At 37.5% G+C, this 18,470-nt stretch overlaps 1 protein-coding gene across 2 annotated transcripts; it reads right to left on the bottom strand.

Moving 5' to 3' along the window:
• Positions 1-1,778: 1,778 nt before the first annotated feature.
• Positions 1,779-15,572, bottom strand: GJB6 (gap junction protein beta 6). Of its 2 annotated transcripts, XM_074187161.1 has the most exons (3): positions 15,502-15,572; positions 12,512-12,652; positions 1,779-3,473 (listed from the first exon to the last, which is right to left on the bottom strand). In XM_074187161.1, exon 3 carries the CDS (start codon positions 3,453-3,455, stop codon positions 2,670-2,672), a length of 786 nt encoding a protein of 261 aa, XP_074043262.1. In that variant the 5' UTR covers positions 3,456-3,473; positions 12,512-12,652; positions 15,502-15,572; the 3' UTR covers positions 1,779-2,669. The 2 variants fall into 2 exon arrangements, with proteins under 2 accessions (XP_074043262.1, XP_074043272.1); XM_074187171.1 differs by lacking the exon at positions 15,502-15,572 and having other exon boundaries at positions 12,512-12,677.
• Positions 15,573-18,470: the final 2,898 nt, after the last annotated feature.

The following is an 18,470-nucleotide window of genomic DNA, read 5'->3' as shown; positions in this document are numbered from 1 at the left end:
TCTACACTCTATTCCTCCATTTCCATTTTCTCCTCCTTTCCCTTCCCTTTTCTCTAACTTTTAAACTCTTTCTTATTGCTCCCACTGTTCTTTAGGAACTAATCTCTAAAACATTATCAATGGCTATCCACTCAAACTATCCAACTTTTTTTCCAGTCCTTATGTTACTTGATGTCACCCTAGAACTTCATTTTTGAATATCCATTTCCTTAAAATGTTTTTTCTTATGGCTTTATGACACCCCAGCATTTTGACTTTCTTCTTATCCCTTTGATAGCTCTTTCTGTTCTTCCTTGCAGTCTCTTCATGTTTCTTTGTCCTCTAAATGTGGATGTTCTCAAAGATTCTTTCATTAGACTTAACATTTTCTGCTGCGTAGCAGGATTTGACTTTCTGATTCCAAGTTCAGTATGCTTAGCTATTGTTTTGTCTCTAGTCTCTGGTCTACTGTCTCTATTGAATTCTAGTTTAGTCCAACCAGACATCTCCATTGGAATGTCTCTGCCCTAGTGATCTTGTTCATGCTGATGGATTCAACTTTGTCATCTTAATCAATAACACTCAAGTTTATATCTTCAGATATGACTTCTTTCCTCAACTCCATTTCCAGATTTCCAGTCACCTATGGGACAGGTCTACTTTGAATGCCTAGTCTGACCTTCAAATTCAATGTCTACAATTGCTCCATCGTAGTCAAACCAGTTCCTCATTTTGATTTCCATAATTCTATTACTGATATCCCAACTTTACAATTACTCAGATGCAAAACATTATTTTTCTATATATTTCCATATATAGTCTATATTTCTATATTTTTCTATATAATTATGTGCTAGCCATTTGTCTACCTGATAAACAGTGTTTCCCAACTATGGGTAATGCCATTGATAATGTTCTATAATTCATAGCATCTTTCTATTAGTCATAGAATTTAGATTCTATCTAGATTCTAAATACAGATTTAGAGCAAAATATATTAAAAATAATCTAGACCAATCTTATCCTCTTCATTTTACAACTGAGAAAAGTAAGGTCTAGAGAGATAAACTGATTAGACTATGATTGGAAATGGTAGAGCCTAGATTTGAACTTGGAGCTATGTCTCCAAATCTAATGTTCCTTTCCTTTATATGCCTACCTGGGGATATTGGATATGGGGACAGGAGGAACATGAAATCCATTGTTCTAACCTGTCATAATAATGAGATCTAAGAACTGATGAAACTCAAACCATTTTTCTCACTATTAATGCAGAATAATCCAAAAAGGCCCCGTGGTTCCTCACTGTAAATGAGGGCTTTAGACAAGATGGTCTCTAAGTTTCTTTCAAGAGTTCTACATCTAATGATCCTGAGATTTTTAATTATTAGCCAGTTGTGCATTTTTCTGGGGCTGAAGAGCTGTCTTTCTGGGGGGAGGGAAGGGTTTTTTTAGGCAAGCGGGGTTGAATGATTTGCCCAAGGACACAGCTAGGTAATTATTAAGTGTCTCAGTCCGGATTTGAACTCAGGCCCTCCTGACTACAGGGCCCGTGCTCTATTCACTGGGCCATCTAGCTGCCCCTTGAAGAGCTGTCTTAACCATTTCTTCTGACATCAAAAGGGTAGCAGTAATCTCCAGAAGTCTCCAATTCATTGGAAATTCCATTCATAGTAACTTGACAGATTTCTTGGGCAGAATTATTTATGGGTTCCATAATATTCACAGTAATGGGGCTCCTGGGTATTCAGATAACAGATCTCATAGAGAACCACAGCCTTTTAAGCCATATAATTTTTCTTTTATTCACATGAATGACATTTGTTTCAATTCTTCACTTAGGCTGAAATCCAATTTTCAAGCTAGTTTTTTTAAAAAAATGCACCCAGGTTCATATGGTCCTATATATCTTCTAAAAGGTACATCATGGCAGTGAAAACACATTGTACAAGCAAAGCATTTCAAATGTATTGAAGAATAAACACAATAGCCAGAATATTCCCTCCCCTCCCCCATTTTGATAATATCACTTTTGGTCATATGGTTGTCTTTGAGCCCTGTAACATATTGTATTTACAAAACAGACCTTCTATAATTTAAAAGTTTAGATAACTGCAGAATCATTATTAAAACTCACATGTTTCACCCCCACCCCCACCCCCATAAGAAGACTGCAGCTATTCTCATAACTCAGTTGTGTACTATGTTATACTTAAGTAACATGGAACACCTGGCATTATAAAAATATTTTTATATGAATAAGAGTTCAGAACTAAAACAAGTAATACTATAAAAATATTGTAATAATAATAGTATCAACCTCTAGACAAAATATTTTCCTCCCTCTTAGCAGTTGAATATTTAATAACTTTTTAGGAAACAACTTTTTAGGAAATACACCCCCTGAGAGGGTGAGACAGACTAGAATGTCTACTCAAGGTAGACTTAAAGTCATTTTAGTACAAAACTGTCAATCTAGTCCTTCCATTTTTATAGAATTGTTCACTACATTTCTGATAATGTAGGTGATAAAGTATCCTAAAAGTTTTCATTTAAGTCTCTATTTGTTATGAATTTCATTTGTAGTCATGAAAAATCAGCCTAGGGAATAAATGTTTGATACTGGTATCCAACTGCCATGTGAAGGCTACAAATTTGTCATTAATAGTTCTATTTTAATTTAAAATCTTTTAACTTGGAAAACCTGTGATTGCATTTTGACCACTGTCTGAAATCAACTCATTCATTTCATTTTGTTTGTTTTCTTTTATGGCATGATTGGGATTATTTCTTTGAACCTGTGCTCTTCTGGACCTTCTGAAACACAGTTTCATCAGCAAGTAACATAATTCAGCCACATTTAGCAGCATGCAAATCACAGATGCTGCAATCATGAAAATGGTAAAAACAGACTTCTCAGTGGGTCTTGAAATAAAGCAGTCCACAATATTGGGACAAGGATCAATACTGCATTTCACCACCCAGGGCAGGTTATAGCCATTATAAAGAAAATAAAACACATACATGAAAGAGGCTTCGAAGATAATCCTAAAGAAAATACTGCTAGTATAAGTCCACCACAAAGACCCCTCTATACGAACCCTCTGTTTTTTAATTTCTTCTAAATCTTTGAATTCAATCCCTTTCTCTCCTTTCCTAAACTGTCTTGCCTTCTCATGTCTATTGTATGTAACATGCATGGCTACCAGAAGTGCTGGAGTGGAGACAAAAATCAGCTGCAAGGCCCAAAGTCTGATATGAGAAATAGGGAAGAAATGGTCATAGCACACATTTTTGCATCCTGGCTGTAATGTGTTACAGACAAAATCTTCTTGTTCATCGCCCCACACTTCTTCGGCAGCTACAACAAGGATCATGACTCGAAAAATGAAGAGGACTGTAATCCAGACCTTCCCTATGCTGGTGGAGTGTTTATTTACACCTCCAATGAAGGTATGCAATGTACTCCAATCCATCTTGTGGGCAATTTATTCCTAGTAAGAAAAAAATAAGCAAATGTTACTCAAAATTTGTGCAGGTATTTTTGGGAGAAGGGCTGACAGAGAAGGAAATGATCTTAAGGGAAACATCAAATGAGAGAGACTTTGAACTAATGACTTCAGCAACTTTATTTCTTCCTCAAGCAAATTGTTACTGTCCATGAGGTGGTTCAGTTGTTAAAATCAAGAAGACCTGAGTTCAAATCTAGACTCAGACTCTTATTAGTAATATAATTTTGATAAGTTACATAATTTCTTCCTCAGTTTCCTCAACTGTAAGATGAAGATAATAATAATACCTACCTTGAAGTGGTATTACAAGGTTATTGTGAAGATCAAATATTTGTAAAAATTACTTACATAGTTAGTGCTTGACACATAGCAAATAAATATCTAAATACTTATTCCCTCTCCACTTCCCAATAGGTCATAATTACAGAATGTCCTATGAGAAATTCATTATCCAACAACAAAACTAGTAGTAACTATTCCTGCTTCATCATCTTTATCTAAGTCAAGGCAAGGGGCGGATAGGTGGTGTAGTTGGAGTGGCTAGGTGGTGTAGTGGATAAAGCACCGGCCCTAGAGTCAGGAGTACCTGGGTTCAAATCCAGTCTCAGACACTTAATAATTACCTAGCTGTGTGGCCTTGGGCAAGCCACTTAACCCCATTTGCCTGAGAAAAACCTAAAAAAAAAGTCAAGGAGAGAATGTATGCATTTGAGTGGCTTCTTGGCATCCATCCAGAAATACAAGTAAACAAATTAATTCCTATCCCCCTTTTTTATTCACTGTGCAAATATATATATATATATATTATATAATTAGATATGTCTTTCCAAAAGGATTAAATGTAATGATTTTTAAAAATAAAGTCATTAAAATAGTTTATAGAAACTCATTTTTAGAGTTTTTCTATAGAATCTTTGAGTTCAATAAATGAGAAAGATAAAATAGAAACTAAATGCCAGTGATTATACTTTACATATACCATTTATGTTACCAATAACTTGTGGCCAGTCTTCTACTTCAAATATTTGTTGCAGTATTTAGAAGTCCAGTTTTGGAGGCTACGAAAAGCACTTCTGGAAAGGAAAACTATATGCTTTTATAAAAATGATTTCTTTTATTTGTAAACTTAAATGTTCTTCTGAATAGTTTTATTCTGTGAAGTTACTCTTGATATATGTAAGGTGAGGTGACATCAGGAATTGAAGAAGGAGCTAGTTATGCTAGAATTTGTGATGCTATTTTATTAACCTTTTAAAGATGTTCTTCCTTATGCTAAGAAACCTTTTGCATTATAAGCTAATCCCTTCATTTTCTTCATCACCACAAAAGTCCCTCAGACTATTATTTTCTTTTTAAAAAGTTTTATTGATGTGTTTTGATATTATGTTATAAACATTTTTAGATTATTCCCACTCTATTAAGTCTCTTACAACAAAGTAAAACAAATAAATAAAACATAACATAGTAGCCACATCTGAAAGTTCAAGATACATTCACGTCTGTAGGATCCCATTCTCTATTTCAAAAAATTAATAAAAATCTACTTTCAAAAGTTTCCTTAGAGCAATCTTTCTTGTACATGGATACCACAGTTATGGCACATTTTGGCTTTCTCTTTTAAATGAATGAAAAGTCAGTTATTAAACTCTTACTATGTGTCATGAATCATGTTAAAGTCTAGAAAGACAAATGTTAAGAGAGAAAAAAGTTGCCCTTTCCCTACAAGGGAAAAATCACATGTGGTCTTTTAAAACACAACAGAAAATACATAGCAAAGCAAAGGAAACCAAACAAAAAAATCAGTCAAAATATTTTTAAAAATCTATTGGAGTAGTGTCAAGAGAAAAGAGTTATGGTCTAGGAAGTTAGGTGACAGTGAGTTGATGATGCATATGATATTCCCCTTCCAAATTTAATGTTTCATAATTTGAGTACTGTTTTTCCTGTTCAATTACTTGGGAACCTTATTTGGGCTCTCAGATATAAATTGTTTTCTTGGATAATCTCATTTCAGTGATGGCAACACTATTATTAAATCATCAAACATACTTAGGCCCCCCTGCCACCATCCAGCACCTAACCTCTGAGAGTCACTTGGGTGCCAAAGCATGCCTATACCTCTGTCCACATCCCTGGGATATCACTCAACTTTTTTGCAAAGCAATACTGGTTACCTTTTCATTTGTTTTACTTGGATAATCCTTCCTACTGTCCTTACAAAAGATCATACTTATAGGAAATGGGAGTTTGGGGCAGGTACTTAAAATATTCTTTTCCTCACAGAACTCAAGACCATTTGTTTATAATTCTGTTCTATTTAAACTACAACATTGGAACATATACTTCACTGGGAGATGTGCAAAAAGCACAACGAGGAATTTCTATGCCACACATTCCAAGAGTTTTTCCACCATTCTCCCCCATCCCCAATCTTACACTTTGCCTAAATGTGCAGAATCAAATCATGGGAAAACTCTTCCCTTCACAGTGCTTAATTTATACTGAAATGGTCTTCTTGAACTCCAAATGATACAAAAGAAATAGGATCAGAGCATTTTAAAGCTGGAAGAAATCTTAGAAATCATTTACTCCAAGAGTTCTTTTCTTAAAAGGGATTCATGCCTAACCAAAAGGTTACATGACTCAAAAAGGGTGAAGAATCTCTGAGTCTAGCTGCTTTACTTTAGATACATGACAACTAAGGCTCAGAGAGATTAACCTCTTTTGTCCAAAGTCATAGACACAATAAAAAGTAGCAGAGTCAGAATTTGAACCCAAGTCCTTTGGGTAAAGTTCAGGGCTCTTTCTACTACACTGCATGAATCATAAGTGAAGTTGATTAAGAAGGTATATAAAGCAACAAACAAAGAAATCGATAAACATAATAAGTCCCTATTTTGTGCCAGGCTGATTCTAGAAAAAACAAACTAAAAAAAAGACAAAAAATAGTTCCTGCCCTCAAGGGGTTTAGCATCTTTTGGCAGCCCAAGATAGTCTCAAAGTACACAAAAATCAGAAGCAGATATCCACAAAGAAGTTGTTATTAAAATCAACTAAGACATTAAACAGGGAAGATGGGTCCTTACCAAAGGTTAACAAAAAAGAGTAGCACAGAACTTTTATTAGTATGCTAAAAGGTAAAGCCCAGAATGAGTTGAGGCTTGTGGAACAGGCTAAGGACAACAAATAGCTTTTTATAGTTATGTTTGGAGCAAACTGCAGAATAAAGAAGGTAAAGGTTCACAATTTAGGGCAAGTGGCATTTTATCACATAAAAGAAAAACTATTCAATTTTTAGTTTTAATTTGTCATCTTCATCAAAGCAAATGATCTTAAAATTATAAAGGGTAGAAGGAAAATGGGAATTCAGTTCAAAGAAAGAGAAAGTGATACCATAAATTCCATTAAATGAGGTCAAATTACTAAGCCTACATAAATAACCCAACAGGGTACTGAAGAAAAAAACAACTTGCAGATTGGATTGATAAATTATGGAAAAAAAAAGGCTCAGCAGACAAGAGGCAAAAGTTTTTCAATTTTCTGAAAGGAGGGGGAAAAGGTTTCAGACATTTGAAAAGGGTAAATTTAAAGATGACTCCTAGAAAAATCTGTATCTTATAGAGCAAATTTTGTAAAATGTGTTAATCATTGTTGATCTGGAAAGTGTTCTGTACTAGAACCCTGGACTGTATGGTTCTTCTTATAGCCTTGCCTTTTTTAGTGTATTTTAGCCATGGTTTCAGCCAAGCTATTAAATATATGCTCTAAATCCTTAACCATATTTTCCTCCTCAATATAAGCTCCTCAAGGACAGGGACTATTTTCATTTTTGTTTTTGTATTCCAAGGAGATAGAGATCTCCATGATATGGAGCAAGTTGTAGACATTTAATAACTACTTGTTGCATTTACCCACCCAGACAGGTTCCTGATGTTTGTAACATGAAGGTTTATTTTCTAATTCATTTGAAGAAAAATTGTCTTAATGTATGTTAAACCAATGTAAGGACCCTCTTTGGAGGGTACTTAGCTGTGCTATTTAGGAGACTATATAATATTTCCGGGGTTGATGCAAGTCAAAAAAAAATGGTACCCCTTAACAGGAAAATCTGGAGAACATCTATTTGGATGGTATGCTGAAAGTTATCCACAATGGTGGCAAGCACTTTGGGCAAACAGAGTTGAATAGAAGAATAGCTGGATTGTCCTTGGAAAAATGTACAACACCTTTAATTACTGAATTTCTATCTATACCAAAACACATCATTTAAATAATATACTTCGGTGATGTTGTATGAATTTAAATATTTCTCTATATGCCATTTCATTATATTACATGTTCATCAAGAGGCACTATGGTCCTAGCAAATAGAAAGCAGATGGATCAAATTTGAGTTCCAATGCTTCTGTCTGACACATACTGTCTGTATGACCGAGGGCAAGTCACTTAATATTGCATTGTTTTAGTCTCAAAGACTCAAATTATAGATAAAGTACTGACCTGCATTGATGCAAAGCCTTTCCCCATTTAGAAGTTCCTGAAACCAGTGAAAGCACAGTAATGATACCTGTCCCGACTACATACTCACCATAAAACCAAATATTTGAAGCTTTTCTTTTAATAGACAAGCAAATCATGGTGTCAGCTTAAAACTATTAAATTCACACATAGGTTTACATGAATTTTGAGGTATGGGGGACATCTCAAAAGAAAAGTTGAAGGGAATTATAATAGCATCTGGAGAGGGTGTTCTCTAGCTCAAGCTCAGATTAGCTTCCTTTGGGTCTCTCCTCAACTTAAAAAGAAGTGAGGGAGCTAAAGGGTTCCATATTCTTCTCCACTTTTTTTTTCTGGGATCCCAGCACATGTGATCTGGAGAGATAAGAAAAAAAAGCAAGGAGAAAAGGAAGGGAGGGAAGCAAAAGGAAAGTTTGAATTGTCTAAAAGTAGAAAATGGTGCTTGGAGAAGTCATGGCTTCCCCTTTGTCTGATACTCTCCTAAGACAGGCTGGATGATGTCTTGTCAGGGATGGTTTGCAGGGATCTACTTTAGGTAGAAACTGAAAGAGTTTCTGAGCTTTTCCCCAACTGAGATTCTGAGGTTATGAAAGTAACAGAAAGAAGAGCAATAACTATATAAGAGAGCTACAGCTGACATAAATGTGTTACTACAGTTTTAAGGTGGCATCATAACACATAGCTTTAGGAACAGGAACAAAATTACAACATGATGAGCTCTTTGAAGGCCCACATCATATCTTACTTTGTATCTCTCTTAGAACTTTGCACATTATTTGGCATAAACTTAATACTTCAAGAACTTGCCATTTTTTTTGTAGAGTAGATACTTACTCCTCTCCACACCTTCCTTAGTATGTCTTTCATGATTTGTTGAGGGACAAAAGGCCCTCATTCATGATCTAATAGCAAAATGTGTGGTGATGAACTACTCCAAAGTTTTTTCTTGAAAGAACTTGAAAGAAAGTATATAATAATTGCTAGGTTTTTCCTCCTACTGAAACATGTAGAGGTTAGAATATGACCTTTAGAATTACCAGGAGCTTAATGAAAAAAAGTGCAAAAGAAGGTGGCTTAGCCCTACCTGATCTAAAATTATATTATAAAGCATCAGTCATCAAAACTGTTTGGTATTGGCTAAGAAATAGAGTGGTAGACCAGTGGAATAGACTAGGTGTAAAAGCAGAAGATGATTATAGTAATCTGCTGTTTGATAAACCCAAAGAGTCCGGCCACTGGGATAAAAACTCCCTCTTTGATAAAAACTGCTGGGATAATTGGAAGTTAGTATGGAAGAAACTTAGATTAGACCAACACTTAACACCCTTTACCAAGATAAGATCCAAATGGTTACAGGATTTAGACATAAAAAAAATACTATAAGCAAATTAGAAGATTAAGGACTAGTTTACCTGTCACATCTATGGAAAGGGGAGCAGTCTATGACTAAGGAAGAGTTGGAGAACATCACCAAAAACCAATTAGATGATTTTGATTACATTAAATTAAAAAGCTTTTGCACAGATAAAACCACTGTAACCAAGATCAAAAGAAATGTAGTAAATTGGGAAACAATCTTTACAACTAATGATTCTGACAAAGGACTCATTTCTAAAATATACAGAGAATTGAGTCATATTTTTAAAACAAAAAAGCCATTCCCCAATTGACAAATGGTCAAAGGATATTCAAAGGCAATTTACAGATGAGGAGATCAAAGCAATCCATAGCCATATGAAAAAATGCTCTAAATCATTAATTATTAGAGAAATGCAAATTAAAGCTTCTCTGAGGTACCACCTCACACCTCTCAGATTGGCCAATATGACCAGAAAGGATAATGATCATTGTTGGAAGTGTTGTGGGAAATCTGGGACACTATTACACTGTTGGTGGAGCTGTGAACTCATCCAACCCTTCTAGAGAGCTATTTGGAACTACACCCAAAGGGCAACAAAAATGTACATACCCTTTGACCCAGCAATACCACTACTGGGTCTATACCCCGAAGAGATGATGAAAAAGGGTAAAAACATCACTTGTACAAAATATTTATAGCAGCCCTGTTTGTGTTGGCAAAGAATTGGAAATCAAGTAAATGTCCTTCAATTGGGGAATAGTTTAGCAAACTGTGGTATATGTATGTCATGGAACACTATTGTTCTATTAGAAACCAGGAGGGACGGGATTTCAGGGAAGCCTGGAGGGATTTGCATGAACTGATGCTGAGTGAGATGAGCAGAACCAGAAAAACACTGCATAACCTAACAGCAACATGGGAGTGATGATCAACCTTGAAGGACTCACTCATTCCATCAGTGCAACAATCGGGAACAATTCTGGGCTGTCTGCAAAGGAGAGTGCCATCTGTATCCAGATAAGGAGATGTGGAGTTTGAACAAAGTTCAAGGACTATTCCCTTTAATTTAGAAAAAAACAGATATCTTATTTTCTGATCTTGTCACCTCTTAGACTTCTCTTCTCTTCTTCTTTTTTTTCCCCAGGTTTTTTCAAGGCAAATGGGGTTAAATGGCTTGCCCAAGGCCACACAGCTAGGTAATTATTAAGTGTCTGAGATCGGATTTGACTCCTGACTCCAAGGCTGGTGCTTTAGCCACTGCACCACCTAGCCGCCCCTTCTCTTCTCTTCTTTAAGAATATGATTTCTCTCTCATCACACCCAATTTGGATCAAGGTACAACATGGAAACAAAGTAAAGACTGACAGATTGCTTTCCGTGGGTGGGGGGAGGGAAATAAGATTGGGGGGGAAATTGTAAAACTCAAATAATATCTTTTTTTTTTTTTTTTAGGTTTTTGCAAGGCAAATGGGGTTAAGTGGCTTGCCCAAGGCCACACAGCTAGGTAATTATTAAGTGTCTGGGATTTGAACCCAGGTACTCCTGACTGCAAGGCCGGTGCTTTATCCACTACGCCACCTAGCTGCCCCTCAAATAATATCGTTAATAAAAAATAAACTAAAAAAGAAAAAAAAGAAAAAAAGAAAATATGACCTTTAAGGTCACATAACTTTAAATCTAGCAGAATAGCATGGTAAATAAAGAGTTCAAGCCTATCTCTGATACATATTAATGGTGTGACCATAAAGAAGTACCTGAACCTCTTGGGGGTTCCAGAAAACTTTTTTTTTTTAGGTTTTTGCAAGGCAAATGGGGTTAAGTGGCTTGCCCAAGGCCACACAGCTAGTGTCTGAGGCCAGATTTGAACCCAGGTACTCCTGGCTCCAGGGCCAGCGCTCTATCCACTGTGCCACCTAGCCACCCCTGTATCATATAATCAAACTGCAAATCAGCAAGAGGAAAGAATAAATGAAATAAGTTCCAAACCTATGCCAACTCTATTCATATTCTTTCAACTAAAAGTACTGCATTTGGGATGATTCCTTACAAATATTGCAATTCTAGAAGATTTAGAATATAGCAAGTAAAATGTGCTTTATGGATTTCCCTATGCTTTTTTTCCCCTTTAAAAGAATAAATTTGTAAAAATGCATTTTCCTTTTCTAAGTACTTTCCAATTTCAATAAACAAAGTTTTTCTCTTTCCTTTTCTGCCTTAAAAGACCTATGGGCCTTGTCAAAGGAACTATTGCAGTAAAAAAGTAAAATATTAACTTTGTCTAAACAAAACTACATTGTAAGTGATGACTTTCTTGTTACCTCTTTTAGGGAAAAGAGTAAATTGCTTTACATCAATATTATTTAATTTAAGAAAACATGGTGGCATTTAAATTTGTAAGAGATTGGTAGGATTTTTTAAAAATTTGAAATGCATAATTAACTTGAGTTATACATCATCACATGCATATTACAAAATACATAATCATAGTACTAAACACAACTAAAAAAAGAAAATCTGTGACTCCAGTGGTGATGTCAAAGTTTGGGCATCTTTGTAAATAAGGAGATCATCATTGTCTTTCCCTATTCCAAATTAACTTGCTTTGAAGTATCTGGATATACCATAATTCTACCAAAATAGCATAGCTTTGAAATGGATTAATTTATTCACTAATAACTGGTATATTAAGTGCCTACTATGTGCCATGCACTTTGGTAGGTACTGAGGGGGATTTTAAATGCAATTCTTTTTTCTATAATAATAGGTATAAATTGTAGATTCAAGACTGTTTTAGCTTCACAGTGAAAGGTGCCACCACCCCCAAACCAGAGACAAAACTTTGCAAGCTATTTCAACGTATTTCATCAATTCTCATCAGAACTGTTTTTGTTAGATAGTGTCTTTATTGTTCTGGTTAATATTACTCCCCTTTAAAAACAGATAAACTGAGTTAAAGACCTGAAGTTCATTTAGTGAATCATTAATAGACTAGAGACTAGACAACAGACTTCTTAATTCCCAGTTTGTTTAAAACTGGTAAAAGGGGGAAACTCAAAATTGGTAAAGCTTTGGTAAAAGGAGGAAAAGTAAAATACCCCTCCCCAACCATTTTTTGGTCCAGATTTTATTTCAAGAGACTCACAGTTATTTTGTTGAAGAAGAGAATCACTGCCCTTTAGAAGTGGGAGTCTTAATCTTCTATACCAGTAGATTGCCCAGAAGTCCCAAGCTGCATCATAATGCAATTCTTTACTCTGTTTTCAGAACTTCAAGTTATTGCCACCTGTTTAAAATAAGATAAGAAAAGAAATAGTAATTGTTTTTAAATTGCCCTCGGATTTTAAAATAAATATCTATTCTGTTGTTGGGACAACCTTTTTTTTTATCTACAGAGCTTCAGAAAAATGTAAAGCTAGTAGAATACTTTAAAAAAAAATCAGAACCTCTCTCAAGTTAGTAAGTTTTGGATGCTGAAATTATTAGTAATCTAAAACAAAAAAAATCTCAAAGCAAAATTTAAAAATAAAACCTTCCCTCTTCTCATATCATCTTTGCTTGAAATTCAGAAAAACCTCTGCCCTTAATTTCCTAAGAAACCTAGATCATCAATTTTAGTTTATATATTCCCTTTAAAATAAAACCTCAGTGTGCTCCTATTTATTGTAATTAACACTGATCATGCCTAACAATAGATTTATATGTTCTTCTCTGTTTACTAAAATTCAGAACTTCAAAGGAGATATGTAGAAAAAAGTTGACATTTGAGATGCACATTATTATCTAAGTTCTTTATGCTTTTTAATAATCTAAATAGATAAGATTTTTATTACCTTCTAATTTCTTCCTGTTGATTAACATAAAGTTAAGTCTTGACTCTAAGGCTTGTTAGCAAAGTCTCTGTTCATTCAGGCAAATCGGTTTCCTTTCCAACTATTTTAGTATAATCAGGTTGAAATGACCCTGAGAATAAAGAATGAGAAGTCTTTCAGTGAACCTAATTCTGACCTTCAGAGGAGGTAATGAGAGTCATTTAAAAGACTCAGAGCTCAAGAAAAAAAAAAAGCAGACTATTTCCTGTCCCAATTCTAGTATTTGCTTTTTTTTTTTATTATTTCTAATTCGGAAGAATTAGCATGAACTCGTGAAATATTCAGCTTCAACCTTTGAAAAGAAAAACTTCATGATGTTTTACAAATTATAGTTTAGCTAAGAATTTTGCACAGTAATTTAGTGGTCTGCACAAAAAGATGAGACCAGAATTAATTCAATTCTTAATTCAATTCAAAATTACTACTACTACTACTACTACTACTACTACTACTACTACTACTACTACTACTAAATGCCTACTATGTACCAGACACTGTATAAAACACTTTGTAACTATTATCTCTACATATGTCACTTTCCTGACACCCTCCACCCCCAATTTTGGTGTTTCTAAGGTGGAAAAGATGCTCACAATAAACTGAAAGAACTTGTCTTCATATATAGTCCCAGAAGCTGCTAAAATCAGTAATGTAGTTTAATTTCTTGAACCTCCAGTTGTTTAAAAAACAACAACTCAACACTTACTTGTCAGCTATAAACTGGAAAGGGAGTAAGTGATTTTAAATCTTGCCAAGGCAAATTAGACTGTAGAAGTGCTGAAACTGCCAATTAATATATGGAGTTGGCTAACCCTTTCCCTCCAGCTCTCAATGCCTTCTTGGTCTTTTTCTTCTTGGCAGAATGGAAACTCCCAAGGACTGTGCCTGATCCAAACAACAGACAAAAGTTTGTACCAGAACAGTTTTGAGTCGCAACCCAAAGATCGGAAACTCTAAGGGAGGTGCAATGGGGAAGAACAGTTTCTTCTAGAACATAGGCTATATTTGATGAAAACTGGGTCAATGGAACATATTATAAAACTTTTATACTAGAAAACAAATTTATACTAGAAAACAAATTCAACTAAGGGAAACAAACCAGTGGTCCCTGATTTCACAATCAAACAAATTTTGTAGTAAGTTGACAACTGGATTCTATCTATAAACAGGCTCAAGGCTGGGACGATAGAATTTTTGGAGCCCATTCTTCATTAGCTATGTGAGGCTGACCAGCTCTTCTGACTCAGGTTGGGCTTCCAAATGTGAGGTCTTGTTGAGCTTGCACTCACCTCAACTCCATCTATGCTCTTCCAGAAAGGGGGGTTAGATGACACATTGTGATACTGTGAGATGGGTCTCTTTGACTGAACAGGGAAGTGTCCTTCCTCAGTTTCCTCCTTTATAATCAGGCGTGTCACCAATTACCTTTAATTATTGTTGTCCATGACTTCAGACATCAGGGTTTGACATGTGGCTGAGGCTGCATGCCATGAAGGCAAGGTGGTTACAAGTATCTGGGAGTTACCACTGGTTGAAAGATTTCTTCTAAAGATTTCTTACCTTTACCCCACGAATATCAAGACCACACACAATGGGACAATCAGGAGGAATAAGAAGGGGTTGGGGGTGGGGAAAGGCCAGACACTGTATCCTTACCTGCTTATAAACAATATCATAAAACCTGCTGTGCAAGTTAATTAGCAAATAGCCTGGGTTAAAAGTCAAACCCGGCACGTTCGCTTGACTAAGCATGAGTGGGGGGGGGAGGTCACTTTAGTAAGAAAACTCTACGGGTTCTTTTCCACAAACCCCTGATTCGGATGTACCTGATGGAGGATGCCATTGACGAGGCAGATACCAGAGCCCGGGTGCAACGAGCATCTTCAGTTATATAGTTAGTGAACCCCATTTCCCCCTTCCCTTGTAACCCCCTTTCACACGTCTCATAGGACTGCCAAGTTTCCAGCGTGCTAAGGGTCTCTCCTTCTCCTCTTTCAGCAGCCCCCAAAGGACTCTTTCCACCAATAAATAACTCCCCAGGGAGGAATCGATCACTCCACTCCTGGGGGTCTTCTCATTTTAGGGTCAGAGATGGGGAGGGAAGACCTCTCTGAAGGAGATGGGCGGACCACCCTAGGAATTCTGTTCTTCCTTAAGGGATGTGGATACAGGAGGGGCACGCAGCTTCCCAGTCCCGGAACCCGGACCCCAGACCCCAAACCCCTGTCCTTGCGCGGATCGAGAAAGGTGGCGCAGGCCTTACCTGTGTCAGTGGCGTGTGGGCGATGGGTGAATGATGGAGGGGGCGGACGGGAAGGGAATGTAGAGGGCAGGGGAGCCAGGGGAGGAGGGTCAGCTGGGCAGCATGTGGAAAGGCGAGGGGCGTGCGCCCTCCTGCAGCGGGCGGGCTGGCTCCCAGGAGTTGGCCCCCGGGCGGGTGGGCGGCCGCTCGGCACCTCCCTCACTTCCCCGGCTCCAGCCCAGGCTCTTGCCTGGACGCTCAGGGGTGTCCTGTGGCGTTGAGGTTAGGGCACTCGCTTCCCACCTGCAGCTCCTTTTAACCGCACCCCCACCCCGCCTCTCCCCTGACGCGGCTCGGGCGGACTCCAGTCCCGTTGCCCTCCAGCTCCGAGGAGCGCTGCGGGCGCGACGGCGGCGGAGCGGCGAGTGCAGGGCAGTGCCCGGCCGTCTGGGCGCCCCCCGAGCGGGAAGGGCGGCACCCCCCGCTCCATCCACGCCTCCGCCCGCTGACCGCGCCGGAGTCGGCGGCCGGGGCCGGGCCGGCGGCCAGGGAAAGGCTCTGTTCGCCATCTTCCGAGTCCCCCTCCTCTCCTCCCTCTCCATCTCCTTAGGCTAGGGGTCCGCGCAGGTCTTCAGGAGAGGATCAGGGCCAGAGTGGGGAGTCCTGCCTCGGTCCAGGACTTTCAAAACAACAACAACAACAACAAAACCCCCCAAATCTAGTCTAAAACATAGCTTTGTTTTACTTATGCAATTCCTAAGTCAGCTTGCCTTTCCTTCAAGACTTCTCACCTCATTTTTCATGTTCTCTCCTTGCAGAACCATAACCACAAGAGTTAGCATCAGGGAATACTCATTTCAGCTTCCCAATAATCTCTGGGGTAGGTGCTATCATTATGCCAATTCTGCCGAGGAGAACAAGGGAGGTTAAGTAATTTGCTAGAGCAAGGGTCTGATTAAGAATTCAACCTGAAGTCTCCCTAACTCCAAATCCAGCACCCCATCCGCTAGTCCATCCCGTTGACTTTGTACAAGACCTTCCTAGAGAGCTGCCTACGTAAATATCATTGTTGTTGTTACTCTTTATTAATGACACCTTAAGGACTTTGCATTTGTTTAACGATCATTTAAATTGCCTTTGTTTAATGATCATTTAAATCAGATACTTCTCTCCTACTGGCTCCTTCTAGGAGAAACAGTTGACTTGTAGGTTGTGCTCCTTCCTTTGACAGAGATCAGATTCTTCATAATCTTTCCTAGCCTCATAACAATAACAGTAACAACAATAGTTAGCATTTATGTAATTCATTAGGAAGGAAATTAGCCAAGGAACCATTGAAGGTCTTTTAGAGACCTGGTCCTGCAGGTTCTAATCTGATACACCTCGGACAAGTGATATGTGACTTGCTTATTTAAAAATAAAAACAAAGATGAAACGGTATTTAAGTGACCCACTTAATTGCCCTAATATTAGTCTAATGATAATTTTTAGATAGCTCTTCAAAGTTACATAGGTTCAAGTAAGGTTGCAAATTCTGTCCTGAAATACTACATTGAGAACAAGAACGATGATGTCCACATCCATCTTTCAAGGCCCAGTGCAATGACACCTTCTCTGATTATGCCAGCAAAATGATCTCTTCTTCCTTCAAATAAGATCAGATCTATTCTTTGTATTTACCCATTATGTATGTTCTTTTAAAATTTTATCTACCTCTCTGACTGGGCACCCTCTAAAACTAAAGGTTGAGAAATTAGTATAGTTTCTTCACTCAGGAGTACAACAATGACATCCTCAATCCATATCCCCTATTATTATTATTAAGTTAACTTAGTGAACAACAACATATAACCCAAAGTAGAGTGAATAGATTCATGACAGGTAGAACTGAGCCAGAGCTTGTTACCAAAAATGACTTTCATCAAGAGCAGACATCATTAAAGAAAAGGGGTGGTCTGGTCATGTTAAGAATGAGATTCAATGGTTGTACAGATACGCTGGTAATATGGCATGAAACAAAAGAATGAAGAGGCCTTTACTATCTTGGCAGATTTCTGGGGGGGGCGGGGAAACAACACATGTGTGTATGGTGACCCAAGCTAAGAAGGTATAGAGGGCCTGGGAACTGGCTGTCCTCTGTGTCTGGAATGCTCACTTGGTTTCACAGGCTTCATTTAACTCCCAGTTAAAATCCCATCTTCTACAGAAAAGCTTTCCCCAGCTCCTCTTAATTTTAGTAGCTTCCTTTTTAAAAAGTATTTCCTATTTATCCTTTATATCTTTACCTTTATATTTTATATCTTTATCTTTTTATATATATATTCTCATATATATGCATCTATATCTATATCTATATCTATATCTATATCTATATCTATATCTATATCTATCTCTATCTATATCTTCTGTTTAAATTGTCTTAGGAAGATACTGAAGATCACCTAGCAGGAGAAGATTCAAACACTGAGGTCCTTTCTCAAGCTAAACTGCCCAGCATTCCAATATTACTACAGAGAGTGCAACTGTGATGGACTGGACATGTTAGAATGCCAGACATATGCTTGCCCAAAAAAACCCAAACAATTTTATCAAGAACTCACACAGGGCAAGCGCTCTTAAGGGGGGGGGGGTCAGGAGAATCGATACTGAGACACCCTGAAGGTCTATTGAAGAACTTTAGAATTGATTGTATGGCATGCGAGACACTGGCACAGGACTGACCAGCATGGTATACTCTCATCAGTGAGGGTGCTCTATGAGGAAGGCAAAATTGAAGCAGCTCAAAGGAAACATGATATCCATAAGTTTAGAACCCCCCACCCCAGATGTTTATATGGACTATTTGTGCCCAAACTGTGATGGAGCATTCCAAGCTTTTTGGTCTGATCAGCCATGGTAGAACACACTGTAATTTGTCTCAAACATGGAGATATCATTTTGGTCTTCTTTGATAACAAAGGACAAGAACCAACCAACCAACCAACCAACCA

Source organism: Macrotis lagotis, chromosome 1, assembly GCF_037893015.1.
Source record: "Macrotis lagotis isolate mMagLag1 chromosome 1, bilby.v1.9.chrom.fasta, whole genome shotgun sequence".
NCBI lineage: Eukaryota > Metazoa > Chordata > Mammalia > Peramelemorphia > Peramelidae > Macrotis > Macrotis lagotis.
The sequence above is the reverse complement of the archived record's forward strand: the minus strand, read 5'-3'. Positions and strand labels throughout refer to the sequence as shown.